A 17,763-nucleotide genomic window follows, 5' to 3' on the forward strand; every position below is an offset into this window, starting at 1 on the left:
ATTTCTGCTCAAAAAGCTAACAAAACAATCGTTCATGGGCTGTAGGAGATCGTTTAGAACCACAAGAGAGAAATTACAAGATATTTTCAGCCTTTTTAAACGTAGAACCCGTGTATTTATATAATTTTTACTTTTTATTTGAATTTAGATTATGTTTAATGATGTATTTAGACTGTGTTTAGAAGTTTTTTTTTAATATATTTTGAATAAAAAAACTAAATTAATTTTTTATCTATTTTTTATAGTTTTGATATAGGATATCAAAACCATGAAGAAACATTTGAAAATGCATTAGATTTTATTTATTCTTAATTCAAACTCACTTTAAAAAAAAAAAAAAAAAAGCATATACATCTCATTAGTGAACACGTGCTAGATAAATAGTAGTGCAGAAGAGAGCATGTTGCCATCAATCAAGGTGCTTTATAGTTTGAAAAACGAAACACCCTTTTTACTTGTAGATCAAGAACACCGGGAATTTATGTAGATAAACCATGTGTCTTCTTTACAAGAAACTTCTTACATGGTGTCAGATTAAGTTCTGATGGATGAGATCAGAGGTTATTTATTTTTTATGTTTAATTTTAATTTTATTTTATTTTAATTTTAATTGTTTTTATGTTCTTGTATTGTTTTAATATACTGATATAAAATAAATTTTTTAAAATTAAAAAATAATAACTACCAAAAACACAAAAACATTGATTTTAGCTGCCATCCATTCCATTTCATCGTGCATGTCAACAAGCCAAGACCCCAAATGCCTTGTGAAATTTCCTCTGTACAGTAGCTGTGAAACTTCAGCTGCGTAATACTTGCAATCTGATGCCTTTGTTGAGAAGATTAAAAAACAAATTGCCAAATCACGTGGCCCCTCTAGAAAACGATGGTTGGTGTGGGGCCGGCTTTGAAGTCAAGTCAATATTTTTTGCAATATTTGACCATATTATGGGCACCAACTACCAAGTGGTCGGAGGAAAAACTTGGTCAGAAAGTTGTATTCTTACAGACTCCATCTTCTCGAGAGTCGAGAGAGAAGAATCACTCGCTTAACCCACCAGCTAACCTTACCTGACAGCTCCAATGGTGTAATGAAAATTATTATTTTTACGAATCAAAAACATTTTCTATGTGCATGCCGGTCTTCTTTTAACTTCTAATTTATTGATAGCAGCGAGAGGGATTTTTTTCTTTTAATCTAAAGGCAGATCGAGCAATTAACTGTTAACTAATGAGTAGAAAAGCATTCTTGTTCTCGATAAATGGATCGATCCCACATAATTTACAAGATTGTTTTCTACTATCAAAACATGTGAGAGAACTTGTTTACGTGAGCAGACGGGTAGTCGAGAACGAGATTTTTCAAAAGCGTTGGTAAGGTTTTTTTAAAAAGTATTTTTTATTTAAAAATATATTAAAATAATATTTTTTTATTTAAAAAAAACATTATTACTGTGCTATTTTTAATGAAAACTGAGAACCCTAGACGCTGTTTGGAATTGAATTGACTAAGAATATCATTCTAAGAAATTGATTTTTGTTGTTGTTGTGAAGAATCCGAGTGAAAGTAGTAGCTACTCATGGCTTCAAATTGGCCGCAGTTGAAACCCAGTCGGAGCACAAATCATGAGACCAACTCAAGTTCTACGTTGTGCACAAAATGTCTTTTTTTCAGAGCATATATGCTAATGTATTGGGAAAGCTATAAATTAATAACAATCCGTTTCAAGAATCCAACACTGTCCCCCGTCTGAAAAGAAAGAAGAGAAACCCAACACTATCCAAGAAAAGGTGGTGGGGATGATACAATATTGTTCGTTGAGCTGTGTTCTATGGACCACGATCGGGGGGACCTTCCAATCTGGAGAACTTTTATGTGCAGAAATTAAAGGTAGATTTCCTTGAGACTAAGGGCATCGGGATTTTCAAGTTTAAATTGACTATTCATGCATGGTACCACCAAGTTGTTTCCACATTTTGATGGCATCTTGTGGTTCTAAGCCAATAACGAAGATCGTGAAGGTAAGATGCTGCCATTTACGCAAAAACAAAGGTGCTGGCTGGCTGGCTGGCTCCTCATCGCTCCTCTTTGCCACTGCCGAAAGGGAGCTGATGCAACAAACAAATAGCCAGCAAAGAAAGTTAGGGACCTGAGCTGTGAATTGGGGGCCCCTAAGAAGTAAGAAAGGGGAGATGAATTATCAACTGTTTTTTTTTTTTTGCCTTAATTTCCCTTTTCTTGTATCTTTTTTAAAATGCTTATATTTTATATTATTTTAAATAAATACAAGGCGTGGACAATCCAGTATGTTACCATATATCCAATCCGAAAATTAACATAACCTAATTAGCACAACAAAAGTACCGTGGACAAGGCGTCATTCACCTGGGGGGGCTCACATTGTTTTTTTTGTTTTTTGTTATTTTCAGGTGGGCTTAAAGGCAATTTGGTATTTTAATTACTATATATATATATATATATATATATATATATATATATATATATATATATATAAAATCACTGACGAGTGCAGCTCAGTCACCAGCGTGTGAGTCACTCTAACATCTTAAGGTAATGCATGTGTTAGTGGCAAAAAAAGTCTTATCATCCTTTTCAATTCATCCAAGTGGTGTCTGCCTCCTTGGGTGGCACGTGTATAGTACCTTCACCGGTTTGGCACCAAATGGATTTTTTCTCTCTCTCTCCTCGAATTACACAATAGCTTTAGAATATTTCATATCCGTCCTTCAATTTATTTCTTCTTTAACTTTATTTCATGTTCTTCTAGTTGTGATTTTTTTATTTGAATAAATTATTTCAATTAAAAAATTATTTTTAATTTCATTTAATTTCAATTTTTTCATCTCTCAAATTTAATTTTCTTTTTCTTCTTGCTATTTTATTAATTGAGATGATTTTTTAACGATTTCATCCTTTTTAATTTTGTTTTCCTATCAAATTTGATTCTCATTCCTTTGATTTTTTTTCATTGGCAATTTATTTTAATTGATTGTTTTATTATTTTATCTTTTAACATTAATTTGATTGTTGTTTTTTTAATCGAGATAATTTTTAAAATTGATTTTTTTATGATTTCATCCTTCTTATTTTTCTCTTATCAGGTTTGATCCTCATTATTTGATTGCTAATTTTTTTTATTTGGCAATTTTTTTTAATTGATTATTTTTTATTTCATCATTCAACATTAATTTGGTTAGAAATTGGGTTTTTTAATTGAGCTCGGATCTAGAATTTCACGATCATGAATTTAGATGATTAGCCTAGGTTTAGGATATTCGTTTTGGTTTACTTTATTTTTCATATTATTAAATTAGAATTATTTTTTTAATATTTTTAAAATAACAAAGCTAATTATACACAATTAACTTAATAACCGGAGTTTTAATTGTGTTTTTGCTTGCTTGGAAACTCTAGTGTCACTTTAACTTCTTCATTTTATGTTCAAAAAACTTTGTCCTGTCCCATGGCATATCGCCTATCATCAATATAGGTTTACTTGAATTATTTTTATTGAATTATTTTAAAAAAATAATTTTTTTCTTCATTTTTAACTTTCAATATTTAATTCATTAAAATTAAGTTTTTTAATTTATTTTATTATGGATTCTATGAAATTATTACCTTTCATGTCTTCAATTTCAAGTTATAAAGGTTAACCATTATTGATCCTGAATTATAAAAATATTATCCGACATGTGGCTCAGCATGAGTAAAAAAAATACTTCTTGTTATGAAAAATTGAGATATGGAGAATCGGCGAGTGGTAATGAACCAAACATATCAAGGCCAATAATTTCCTCTCTGATTAAAAAGGAAAAAAAAAACTTGTAATCTGATTTAATAATATATATAAAAAAAGAAATTGAATTCTTCTGCTTATTTATTCCAATTTCGCGGTATCCATCTACGGCAATGGGGTATATAGGAGACTCAGATAAGAGAGAGCGTGGCGACAAATACATGGGGATGCACTGCATGAGCACACGTATACTTGGGGTTAGGTTTGTAAAAGTGTAAAACAAACACGTGAATAATTGACTGTAAAGCTGCTTGACACGTCTTGATCACGTTTACCGAGCCGCCCTTCCCGTTTTCATGCTCCAACACCACTGATGCATCCATTAATTAAACCTTTTCCATCTCATGACTCAGACTTGGCTCGATGGCTCCAAGCCTCCGCCCCTGCTGACCATTGACCGCTAAAAGTCCAAATTGCAGTGCTTGCTTCTTTGGAATTTTATTTATAATCACGCAATACAATTTCTTCTCCCTTTTTTCTTTCGCCTATTTGGAATTGTTTATCAATCTAAACTCAACCGACGCAAATACTTTTATTTTAAACTCTATGGTGGGCTAATATCGATTCTATTTAGGATTGCATTTTAAATGGGATTGGCTAAATTTTTAAAAAAAATTATTTAAAAATCATTTATATATATATATTTTTTAATTGCTTTCTATTAATATCAAAAATAATTTTTAAAAGATAAAAAATATATTATTTTAATGCATTTTCAAATAAAAAATATTTTAAAAAATAATTGCTACCATGCACTCAAACACTCTAGATGAATTCAATTGACATTGCATATTCATATAGTCTTTTTTGTTTCATTGAGTTCAAATATCTCATTGCTTGAAAAAAATTATTTAAAAATTATTTTTATATATATATTTGAATTGTTTTGATGTGTTAATATCAAAATTAATTTTTTTTAAAAAAAAAATTTAATGTTTTTTCAAATAAAAAATATTTTAAAAAATAATTGCTAGTTACATGCACTCAAACATCTCCATCATTTGATGATCAATGCAATTGGCATTGCATATTCATATTTCCTTTTTCTTTTTCATTGAGTTCAAATATCTGATTGCTTGAAAAAAAAGAGTTCAAAACAAGAATAAAAAAGTACCAATTACAGTGCAATTGGACTCGTCAAACTTTCATTTTATTTCCATTGTTGTGTAGTTTATTGTTCTGTAGACTTCCAAGAAGCAAAAACTAATTAATGATATATTCCAAGAGGTTGCTTGTATTTATGGAGTTGCACGATAACAATAAAATTGAAGAGAAGTATTTTTAATCATGTGAATCCTTTTCACAATAATTGTTATATAGATTCAATCTGATGTGAATATTTTAATTAATCGTTGCGGTAAATGTTATATTATAATTGATTGATTAAAATAACGTGATTGACTAATGCCTATACAGAGTCATATTTGACACTCTCTGAGATTATCTACTAAGTCATGTCGCTCAACTAATTTCGGGATGTTTAGTAATGTGATCAAAACGTTATTTGTTTAAAATATAATTTTTTATTTTAAATTAATTTTTTTAATTTTTTATCATTTTAATGTATTTCTAAAAAAAAAAACCTTAAAACAAGATTACTAATACGTTTCCAAACATTATTTTAATTCATGGACAGACCCGTAAATTCTTCTAGCACTGTAATTGCTCACTCCATGAGCGGGAGGGGCTATAAAAATTAAAGTTCCGTTGGCCTTTTCAAATAACCCGGTGCATTTTATGCCTACCCAAAAGTCAAGAGGATAATAATAATAATAACAAAAGACAAGTTGTTTTTCTGTTAAGTTGCAATTTAGTCAAAATTCTAGATGAATATCACTATGGCTATGGTTGACAATTAAATATTCCATGTCATCAAGAGGGTTAATCAACCGCCAAAATAATGTGTGATGTGATATAAGCTTGGACAAAGTCTTCCATCCCCTCTTAATAAATATACAATTATTAAGTAGTGAGTTAATATATAATATATACACATCTGTTTAGTATTATAGTAGCATTATTTTTTAAAGTATTTAAAATTAATTTAAAACAACAAAAAAAATTATTATTTTTTAAATATATTCATAAAACACAAAAATGAACCGGTTCTTTTTTTTAGTTTAACGTGGGTGTCCGGGCCAGCTTGCGCGCACCTCGACTAATCCCACGGGCCCTGAAGTTAACGACCATGTAAGTCTCCAGTGGTCATCATATGAGCAACTACAGGGCTCGAACCTGAGACCACAGAGGAAGCAAACCTCTTGATCCCAAGTTTTTACCACTGGACCACCACCTAGATGGTTAAAATGAACCGATTCTAAAAGGCTCGGTTGTGATGCCAGCGTGTGTGATCAATATTCTCTCTCTGCTGGAAGCAGTGAGTTAATGATAACAGTGGCCGGATGTGTAACTTTTCCACTAAGACCATTTCATGTTTGTTGAACGATTGGGATTGGTGGTTCTAAGAAGATCTCAACCAACATGAACTTGACTACAAATAGTTCTAAATTAACCCTTGTAAAAGCAACTATTTTGACTGTTAATAAAAGTGTCGAGTAAGTTGTTACTGATTCAACTATCTTCCGTCTCAAAATTATACCATTTTGACTGTTTATTAATTGAAAAAACACTTAGAGGTAATTTGATCCTTTTTTAAGAGCCGTTTTGTTTTTATATCTAACCTATTTTACCCCGACGTCCTCCTATTTTTGTCGTCTTCGAACCTTGCAATCTAACGCACTTGATGACCCAAGCATATATGCACTCTGCAATTTTACCAGATCATGCATGGTCTTGGAACCATGCATGGTCTATTCTCACGCATATGCATTGGATGAACTATATATTTGCGTCTTAATTAATTTGGGAATGATGTTTGATAATAGAAGATGATGTTAAATTTCCACATTTGCATGGTTTTTTACGGTGGTAAAAATAGAAGGTATGTGGGTTATTTTACACTTTCCAGCAGGGAATTCTCATCATTTATACAATTTTTTTTATTATTATTATCATCAAGAAGCGGTTGCCAGTATACAGAATTTGCACCATAACCTGACCCTGGAGGTAGAATTTAGAACACTAAAGTAGCTAGGTGGAGGTTTTTTTTACTCTAATGTGTATGATATGTTCTACTGTGTATAAACCGTCTACTTGATGTGTGGTTCCTTTCCGTTCTAATGTGTAACTAGATTTTTTCTTTGTTTTTTTGTCTGCTTTACGCAGCCGCAATTTAGGTTAATTTTTTTAATGTAAGAAAATTTTGTTTGGATAGTGATAACTTGAGTTAATTGAGTTTAATTATTTAATACGTTACATGAAATATAAGATTATGATATTTATAATTATACAATACTCAGTAAATTATGAAATTATATTTGAAATTATAAATATTTAAGAAAATATAAGAAAAAAATTATGAAAATACAAAATAAAAGAAAGACACAATCAAACGTGAGCTGCAATAATTACATATAATGTTTCTTTTCTCTAACTTTTTCTTGTCATTTGATTATTTTTATTTTCAATGTAATCATTAAGTTGACTTAAAATTAAGTTTGATGTTTTGTTTTGGTTGGTTTTATATATAGCTTTCGCAATATTAATAATAAGTTTTGATGTTGAGTTAATACTTGATTTGAAAAAATAAAAATAAAATTTATTGATTCAAACTAATTAAAACTATTGAGATCTAAATTATAATTGAAACAAATATTCAACCCTTTTTTTATAAAAAAAAATAACATCTTTATTTTAATTTTTAGACTCATTTTTTTTGTAATCAACATATTTATTATTATTTATTAATACATATAATTTTTAATTTATTTTATTAAATGCATATAAAACATTTTAAGCTTGCAATAAATTTTTTATTGATAGTAAAACATTTAACAATGTCAGCACTTTTTTTGCGTTGAGAAAAAAATATTTCTTCTCACAGTGTAGTGCATAGAATCAAACTAGTAATGTTCAAAAATTATTAAATGTATCAACAAATATTCTTTTTTAATTTTTCAAAATAGGGTTTTACTTTTGAAAACCAATTGATTGATATACAAATACACTAGTTAGAATCTATTCGAGAGTGTTGTAGACTTTTCTTTTATGTGTTTTTTAAAAACTGTATTTATTTTAAAAAATATATATATATAAAAAAATATTTTTACATATTTTTTAGTGTTTTATTTTCATAAATTTAATGTATTAATATATATATAAAAAAAAACTTTAAAAAAGTACATTGCACGGCAATGTTAAGCACGCTGAATCATTACATGAGCTGGAGTTGCCCATCTTAAAATATGCAAAAGGAGGGAGTAATTTGGGAAATAACCGTCTAAACAGATGGGAGCAGGCAGTGATCAGGTGATGACAAGTGGTGGGCGCGTACGTGTATCCTCGTTGATTACGAGACAGAGAGAGAAAAGAAATGACGTGGCGTGCATGAACATGATTGTACCGGTTTAAGAATTAAGATGAGAAGCATGCTCTTTCAAATTTTGAAAACTGGGACGTCTCTTTCTCCCTCGTCGGCCGAGCCATGATACCCGTGACTTGAGCCTCATCTACCTTTTTTTTATTAAACAGTCTCGTTGATCCATCACTCCATCTCATTAAATTCCAACCGGAATTAATAAGAGTAACAAGATGTTGCAGGCAGGCCATGGCCGGAATGGACCTGGATTTTTAACCCCTCCCCCCTCGCAGCAGGTAAAACAAAAACATGTAGTCTTTCGAGGGAGAGAATATCTGTTGTTTTTGTTTTCACAGTTTTATTTTTGCAGCCTCTTTGGTAGTTGAGTGGGCCCATGTTTTTATTATTTAAAGTTTGAAAGGAAATTACAGTGTCTCTTTTTTACTGTGAATAATCTATTTAAAATACCTGTCAGTTGGCTCGAAGATGAGGATAAAAAACGGGTTGAGAATTATTTTATTTGCCTGGTTTTAGATAAACTAACAAACTAGTCACATTATTAAGTAAAATACTAAACCCGTGCTCTTTTTTTTTTTTTAATTGTAGCCCATCTACAATGAAATACGTGTATAAGGTTACAATAAAATTACTCTTTTACAAGTCATCTTTTAATTTTTAAAGATTTATTTGAAGGGTATAATAGTCTTGGCACGCATCTAATTTGTCTTTTTTTATTTCTTTGAGGGTAACACCGTGTTTTTATTTTTTTAATAATAGTGCAGTTGCCGTATTATCCTTAAAAATAAATAATTAGAACTTTTGATCCAAAACGTATGATAATTTCAATTTTATCATAAACAACTGAATTACACATGTACCCTTATTGTGCAAATTTGTTAGCTCTGGTTTTAGGAGTTTGATTGTCATTTTCCAATAGTTTTTTTTATTATTGTTGTTTAGTTCTTGGATTTTTTTTATTTTTTTATGAACAATTAAATTACTCCATTACACTTGCTATTCAAAATTTTCAACACTGGCTTCAAGGGCTTGATTGTAATTTCATAAGGGTTTTTTTGTTATTGTTGTTTAGTTATAAGTTGTCAATGCGTGCCTAGCACGCGACAACGGTTTTACCGCTTTCGAACGACGTATATGATTGACGAAGGTGGTTGAAATCAAGCTTTCACCGTGTCATTGGATGCATCTTGACACCATCTTCCTTCCTAGTGGTGTGTGTATAGTAATGAGATATGGTTTGACGCCAATTGATATTTTTTTTCTTTTTTCCCATCTCTTTCTTACTCGGATTGTGTACTGACCATTCAAAAATTATCCAAACCTTTCAATTTCCTTTTCTTTTTATTCAATTCTTCTTCTCTTAATTGTAATTGTTTTATTTACATTGTTGTTTATTTCTAATTAGATTTCATTTTCTATTTGTCTCTAGTTGTTTGATTTTGTTAGTTTTTTTATATCATTCTTGGTAATCGTTCCTTTAATTGTTATTTTTTTATTTTCAATCATTTTCTTAATTTATTTGTTTTTCTTCAGTTCCATCATTGAACATTTCTTTTCATTAAATTTTTATGTCAAGTTTGGTGCCAATTGTTTTAATTGTTATTTTTTAAATCACTTTCTTAATTGATTTGTTTTATTTAATTTCATCTCTGAACATTTAAATTTTCCCCTAACATTTAACTTCAACTGGTCTTTATGTTGAATTTAGTTATAATTCTTTTAATTGTTATTTATTTTGTTTTGCATTGTTTTTTTTATTTAATTTCATCCCTTGATATTTGTTTGATTAAGAATTTTACTTATTTGTTTTTCAGGTTTTCCTCTAATGGGATCATGGTGATCTCATGACCAATATGAATGATACCATAGTCTTTTCATACAGACACATCTATCTTTTAAATATTCATCGAGGGTAAAAGGGGTTTTTTGTATTTTATTTAACAATAAAATTAGCAAAATAACATTTCAGACAAAAAATAGAACTTTTTTACGGGGCTCTACTATCATTTTTTTTAAACGATCAATAAAAAAAATTAAATGCCCTTGATATCAAATAATTATAAAACTTCATTGCAGGTGTATTTTCATCTTACTAACCTCAACCAGGCTTTAACCTAAATCGCTTGTTTTAATTTTTATTTCTTAAAAAGTGCTTCCAACACCTAGATTATCATTTTATTATTTTTTCATTCTAATTCTAATTTTTATTTTTATTGATACATTCCTTGAATACATATTTTTAAAAATATTTTTTTTATTTATGTTTCAAATAATATCCCTTCTCTTTAGTTTTTATTTTTTCTTATTTAGCTTTTTTTTTATAAAAGTTTTTATTCTAAATTATTTTGTTTGTATTTAATATTTGAAGATATTATTTTGATTTATTTATGATTTTTTTAAAGTTTTATATAGATTATTTTTTTAAAATAATTTTTTATATAATATTTATAATATGTGCATACTTGTATAATAGCATTTTCTTTTTATTTTATTCAGTCTATTTCTTGTGTGCATTTGTTTGCATTATTTTTTAACTAAATAAAAAATTGATCTTAATAAATAAATTCATTAAATATAATTAGATAAATGATTTGTGTTATGAGATCAAATACCTTGATTTATATATATTTCTTGATTTTTTCAGTTTTATTTTTAGTTATCATCAATGACTTATTTATTTATTTATTTACACAGATGAGTCTCAATTTATTTATTAAGATATAAAACTTTTCAATCAATATTAAATTTTTTTTTATGCAATAAAACACTAAAAAAGCCTATTTATTTATTAAAAACAAATATCTAACAAGTTGGAGAAAACATTTCAAACAGCTACTATCTATGTATTTCCCCAAGCAATAATACCAGATTCCATGAAATAAATATAGTATTAAAATCAATTCAATGATTTGATTTTTGATAACAGAAAAAATAATGTTTTTAATTAATTAATTGTGTCTTGAGCATGTAATTAGAGGAAATTATTAAGGTTTGAATAAATACACGTGGTAAGCAATGATAGGATTGAGTTTTAATGAATCTTCTCCTTTCTCTCTAACATCTACATGTCTGTCGAAAATCTCTCTCATTTTCCTAGTAAGATCGCATCGTACATAAGAAGGGTCCCACTCTCCCCCTCTTGTTAACAAAAGGAGGGAGAAAAGCAGTAGCTTCCAATTTTTATTAACCTTGAAAGTTGAAAATAGTGGAGTATAAATCCCTCCCTTTTCTCCTCTTTCTTTCTCGTCAATCTGTCTCTCCGTGTACAACTCGCGTTCTCTCTCTCTCTCTCTACTTGCAACCATTAAAAGGAAAAGAAAAGAAAAGAAAAGAAAATAAAACATCCATCCAAAGGCACAGGGCTTTTTACTTTTGTTTTCCTCTTATAAACTCGTCATTTGATTTTTTCACTCTTTCAGTGGAGATCTCGATCGGTGAAGAACCGAAGAGGTTTCAAATTTCAAGTTGAAAAGTGTAGAGGTTTTTTATTATGTTTGGATTTTGAGGAGAATGATGATGATGATGATGATGTTGACCTTAACAGCTGGGTTCTGAGGTATTATGGAACTGGTGCTTAAAACCCAACATACACAAACCCAATAACAGCAAGATGAGTCTTTACATTGGTCGCGAGGCTTCTAAGGTTTTTATTTTCTGAATTATTTATGTTTGTAATCTTCCTATGATTTGTGAATTTGATTTTCGATTAAATGGTTTTGTTTTGGTGTGTGAAGTTATGGAAGAGAATATGTGCAGAGACGACAACAGAGATCAATTTACTTGCAGATAATTGGAAATACATTCTTGGAGGTTTAATTTTTCAGGTCTCCATTCAATTCAATTTCTCTCTTATTATTATTATTGTTGTTGTTGTTGTTTGCTATCCCTTTACCTTACTCTCTTGTTTTTCTTCTTCAATGACTTTAATGTTTGAATTCTTTGGTCAATTTGTTAGTTCGATTTTTAGGACTGTGAAAAAGGGTGAAGGATCTGGTAAAGGTTTATTGTCGTCGTTTGCCCCACCTTGAGAGAAAACTTATACTTTTAGCATAAGCGTGTGTTAAGTTCAATAAAGAATAATAAACACCACAAGCATAAGTTAAATTCCCCATCTGTTTTCCCATATTAACAATTTTTGTGAGATTTCACTAATACAGTGCGTGCTGTTTTGAGTTGCTGAATTGCATATTCTGGGCATGTGTTACTAGTGCGTTCGATGGTCATCTTAATCAACTTGTGATGTGATTTTACTTAATAGGATATCTTAAATTTTATGCACTGTCCCATCAGATTTTTAGGTTGAGTTTTTGTGTTTTTGCACTTCCCCATCTTATTTTTTTGCCCTTCTGATTCTAGTTTGATGTTTATCTCCTAACATCTGTAATGCATGGTTTTTGTCCACAGTACATTCATGGTTTGGCTGCCCGAGGAGTTCATTATCTACATCGCCCAGGGCCAATATTGCAGGATGTTGGGTTCTTTCTTCTTCCGGTTGGTGCTAGCATTTCATTTCTCTCCCTTTTCTGGTTTGCCCGGTTTCCCATTGTCTAACCATGTTTGATAATTCAGGAGCTTGGGCAAGATAAAGCCTACATTAGTGAGACGCTGTTCACCACTGTCTTTCTATCCTTTGTTGTGGTAAGGTTACAGTATAGTTTCCCTTACACTTTTGATCCCACTGCCACTTCTTGTTTAATTTTCTGACCTCGTTTTCCCTGTCCACTTTTCCTAATTGATAACTTCTTTTCAATAGGTTATATTCCTGCCTCCTTTGTGATCAGGATTTCTGGATTTAATATATCCCTATATTATAAAATCAAATGCACATGGAGTTCAAATGTGCTTTGCCATTTCTTGAATCATAGAGTCATCAGGATAGTAACACTGTTTATTAGAGGTGAAGCCTTAAATAGTTTAATCATGGGATCTTTATTGTTTATTATTGGCAGTCGAACTACACTTAACTCGCGCATATGCCTAGAATTCTGTAATAGTGTTGTCATTGTTGTACTCTTGAAAAAGCTTTTGCGTTGATTGGTGGGGAAGTAGTTCTTATCAATAAAGTATATTCAAATCACATGCTCATGGTGAAGAAATCCCTTTGCTTAGAGTCTGGTTATACTTCAGAGTCTCTGCCACCTTACATATCTGATGATTTTATGGATAGGAAAATGATTTTAAAATCTCCTCTGGTTCTGATAATCTATCTTTCACTCAATGTGGGGCTGTTTCCTATCTAAGTTGAATTTAAGTGCAACAAGTTCGTTGAAGCCATATCTTATTCAATGTCATGCCCATGCAGCTTTTATTAAATGGTTGTGCTTGCTAGGAACCATGATAAACATTTTTGGTTATTTACATTATAGGTGAAGTGATGCTTGATAAAAAATAGTTGTGAAGTTACCCATTGTTTTGTTTATCTATGTATTCATATTTATATTTTTTCCCATTTTTGTGGTGTTTATTCTTTAATTTCCAGCTTTGCTTGACTGACTTCAAAGCTAAATTTTTTATTCTTTTATCCTTAATTGGGAACATGTTCTGTTGCAGTGGACTTTCCATCCTTTCATCCTCAAGAGCAAAAAGATCTACACAGTTCTAGTTTGGTGCAGGGTTCTTGCATTTCTAGTTGTAAGTGCCAATCTATTTCTAAGTTCTTTTTCTTTTGTCGAGAAACTTGTATGCCCTGAAATGATATACAAACAATGCCATGCCGGGAAAATTACCGAGATAGCTATTTGAAACTTGTAAGCTAGCACTAAAAACACTTTGGTTTGCAGATTGTTTTAGGAGAATATGCATTTCCCCTATGCCTTCTGACAGTTTCTCTGACTTATTTTTCTTCTCTAGGCTTCTCAATTTCTCCGGATCATCACATTCTATTCCACCCAGCTTCCAGGTCCAAATTATCATTGTCGTGAGGTAGAATGTCTAATATGTCTATTTCCTCCTCCTCCTATTTTAAAGAAATGAAAAAGACTAAATGAATGGAACACATCAATCTACTTGCTCTTTTAGTTTGAACATTTCCTTTTCATTTATTTGAATTAAAAATTGGAGCTTCAAATCAAGATATATAACTGGGTAGCTCTTCTGCATTGCAGGGATCAAAACTTGCCAGGTTGCCACATCCACAAAGTCTATTCGAAGTACTCTTAATGAATTGTCAGTAACCATTGTTTTAATTTGATCTTTTGTATGTTATTTTCCATGATTTTTTGAGCTAATTTGGTTTGTTGACCATGCAGTTCCTCGGGGCATCACACATGGTTGCGGTGATTTGATTTTCTCATCACACATGATATTTACTCTAGTCTTTGTTCTCACATATCAGAAGTGCGGCACAAAAAGGTATAATATGGCTTGTAAAAATGCTGCTTTTTCTCACAGATGAAAAAAGAGACTTTTCTACCCGGCTTGCGCCCCCCCCCCCCCTATTTTTTTTAAATTTGGTCGATAATAGGGAATCAATTTATGATTTTCGGTTATGTGATAGCAATCTGGTTAGAGAATAGTGCAAGAAGTGGTCTGGTTTTCTCAAGTCTGCACCATCCCTTCCCTTTTGTTTCACATTGTACACAATTCTAGCCAATCAAATGCCCTTACTAGCCCACCTAATTTCAGATTGTCTTGGAGCATTTTTGTAGGTGTATAAAGCAGTTAGGTTGGCTTATTGCTGTAGTTCTGAGCTTTTTGATTATAGCATCACGCAAGCATTACACTGTGGATGTCGTTGTAGCATGGTATGTATGATCTTTTTGATTCTGCAGTTGTTATTTCTATTAGAAAAAACAAATGTTATGTCACTCTGATTTTTATTTTGGCTCTGAAATTGATGCTTTCCAGGTACACTGTTAATTTGGTGGTATTCTTTCTAGACAAGAAATTACCAGGTAAGGCTGTCCTTCAATTTTTTGTTCTAATTTTTCTTTACACCTTTTCCTTGGGGCATCATTGAGTGATGATACTAACTTTTGAGTTGTTGAATGCAGAGCTACCTGATCGGACTGGCGGTGCTTCTCTCTTATTGCCATTAAGTAACAAAGACAAGGATAGCAAGACCAGAGAAGAGAACCACAAGCTCTTGAATGGGAACTCAGTAGACCCTGCAGATTGGGTATAGTCAATAATCTATTAATTCTTCTTCGTCTTCTTTTCATGAAACTGCGCGGTACTGAAATGTGATATAAATTGGTACTTAATAGTGATGCTTGTTATCCTTTCCAGAGGCAGAGAACCCAAGTCAATGGCAAGATTCTGGACGACGCCAATTTAGTCCATGCTGATGCTACTTCAATGAACGGTGCATAGATGAAGGAGGCTGCTATCATAGCAGCCAGCCATAATGCTGCAGGAACTGCTGCTCGTATCTTAATGACCATGGATAGAAAGATTTGGTAGCTGTTGCGGTCAGCTTCTATTCCCAAGACTGCTAGTACATTTGATTTGTATTCTAGAGAGAATGAAACACGGGTTGTGCATTGATACTGCGGGCAGTCCTGCTCCTTTTTCATGGTTAAAACAAATCCCTCACCAGCATCAGTATGTATCATGGTAGCAATATTCATGGTTCCTATGATAGCATCCCGCATCTTATGTTGCCCTTGAAACTCACCTGCACTGTGCTTATGTATGTAACTATGTGAATATAATTGTTTGCAAAGCCGAAGGCTATTCTCGTTTAGAATTTAACTGCGAATGTGAATGAACTTTAAGGAATGAGCCTTTGTATTTATTGATCCTTTCCTTTGTCACTTAATCAAATAGGCGAAATTATTGCCATTACTGAGAATATAATATTGCTATCTGATCTGGTAAAGAATTCTGGAAACGCTCAGATTAGAGCTGAAATTCCAACTCGAATATAAAGGGATTTAAACAGGGGCGAAGAAAGTTCCCTATGTGGAGATATCAATTTCTAGGATAGATTGATGGTAAACAGTGGCGTCTTAATGTGGGTTTTGAGTCCTCCTGGTGTTTTGTTGGCTGTGGTGACGCCCAAAGCATTTAGAAAAGTTGTATACAAGCAAATCAATAGAGTGATCTACCCTGTGAAGTGTGAAGAACACATGATGGTGCTTTTGTTTATTTTTATTTGAATTTGTTTTTTAAAGTGTTTTTATTTAAAAAAGAATTAAAATAATATTTTTTAGTTTTTAATATTTATTTTTAATATCAACAAATCAATTTAAAACAAAAAAAAATAGTTTTGATAAAAAAAAATGTGCACACCCTTTGTCTCTGCATTTTTTTTTAGTTTAACGTGGGTGTCCGGGCTAACTTTCGCGCACCTCGACTAATTCCACGGGCCTTGAAGTTAACGACCATGTAAGCCTCCAGTGGCCATCATATGTAACCACAGGGCTCGAACCTGAGATCACAGAGGGAGCAAACCTCTTGGTCCCAAGCTCTTACCACTGGGTCACCACCTAGATGGTTATTTGTCTCTTCATTTTAATAATATTTGATGTGTATTTATGATTGTTTTTTTTAAGTATTTTTATCTTGCAAAAATATTAAATATTTTTTTAGTATTTTATTATGATTTTAATGTGATAATATTAAAAATAAAAAAATTTAAAAAAGTTATTTTAATATATTTTAAAATAAAAAAAACTATTTTGAAAGAAAATATACATTAAAAAAAAATCATAGTTATGACTGGCCAAGGTGTCCATTTTAAAATGTAAACAGCACCTTACGTCACATGCTTGTTTATTGTCAGGACTCGGGACATGCCGGACCTTTCCCCTTGTTTGTACTAGGCGACAGAATCTTCCATGCTCAAACCAGTGACCTGTTTCTTACCATCAACGGTTTCTTGGTTGAGATAAGCACTGTGCAGCCACGTGGTATTGCAGTTTAAGTGTTGGTTACTGAATCATCAATTTAGTTGTGGTTTTTTAGTTTTTACTATCTAGTAATACTTTAAAAATTATTATTACAGGTGCTATTTTTAAAAGTTATAATTTATAATTTTTAAAAAATCGTAATCTCAGCTACAGCCACCGCTTCTCCAGCCAAATCCTAATTCAAAAATAAAAAATATTAAATTAATAATTTTTTATATTATCAAACAAAAACCAATTCCAAGTATATAATCAAAGATGCACCGAATAATATTAGAATTGATCTCTATTTAATGTATTATTTATGGCTTTCTAGAAAATGTAAGCAGATCCTTGCTGCCAAAAGAAAAAAAAATACACACCTAGTTGATGCTTTTCATGCGCCTGCATCAACAACCTACCTATGCAGATGCGGAAAACTTTTTATGATTTTCTTGGGGATTAAACTAAATTCATTATAAATACAGTTTATTATTGTTGTTGATTGTTAGCTTGATTAGGGAGTAATACAATATTTTTTTATGTTTTATTGATCATTATTAATTAAATTGATGGAGGATAAATTAAAGTTTTACCTTTCATTATTTTATTTTTATATTAAATTTGATCTTTATATTTTTTTTAAAATTGATTTTTTTTTTAATTTTGTCCTTCAACA

General features: G+C 31.0%; 1 protein-coding gene across 1 annotated transcript; it reads left to right on the plus strand.

Annotated features, from left to right (window-relative positions):
• Positions 1 to 11,430: 11,430 nt before the first annotated feature.
• LOC7454972 (phosphatidylinositol:ceramide inositolphosphotransferase 1) lies at positions 11,431 to 15,975 on the plus strand. Its single transcript, XM_002308158.4, has 12 exons — positions 11,431 to 11,899; positions 11,991 to 12,080; positions 12,661 to 12,747; positions 12,826 to 12,894; positions 13,807 to 13,887; positions 14,107 to 14,178; positions 14,361 to 14,421; positions 14,505 to 14,607; positions 14,904 to 14,999; positions 15,103 to 15,149; positions 15,249 to 15,373; positions 15,484 to 15,975. Exons 1-12 carry the CDS (start codon positions 11,867 to 11,869, stop codon positions 15,565 to 15,567), a joined length of 948 nt encoding a protein of 315 aa, XP_002308194.1. The 5' UTR covers positions 11,431 to 11,866; the 3' UTR covers positions 15,568 to 15,975.
• Positions 15,976 to 17,763: the final 1,788 nt, after the last annotated feature.

The sequence above is a fragment of the Populus trichocarpa genome, chromosome 6 (assembly GCF_000002775.5).
Source record: "Populus trichocarpa isolate Nisqually-1 chromosome 6, P.trichocarpa_v4.1, whole genome shotgun sequence".
NCBI lineage: Eukaryota > Viridiplantae > Streptophyta > Magnoliopsida > Malpighiales > Salicaceae > Populus > Populus trichocarpa.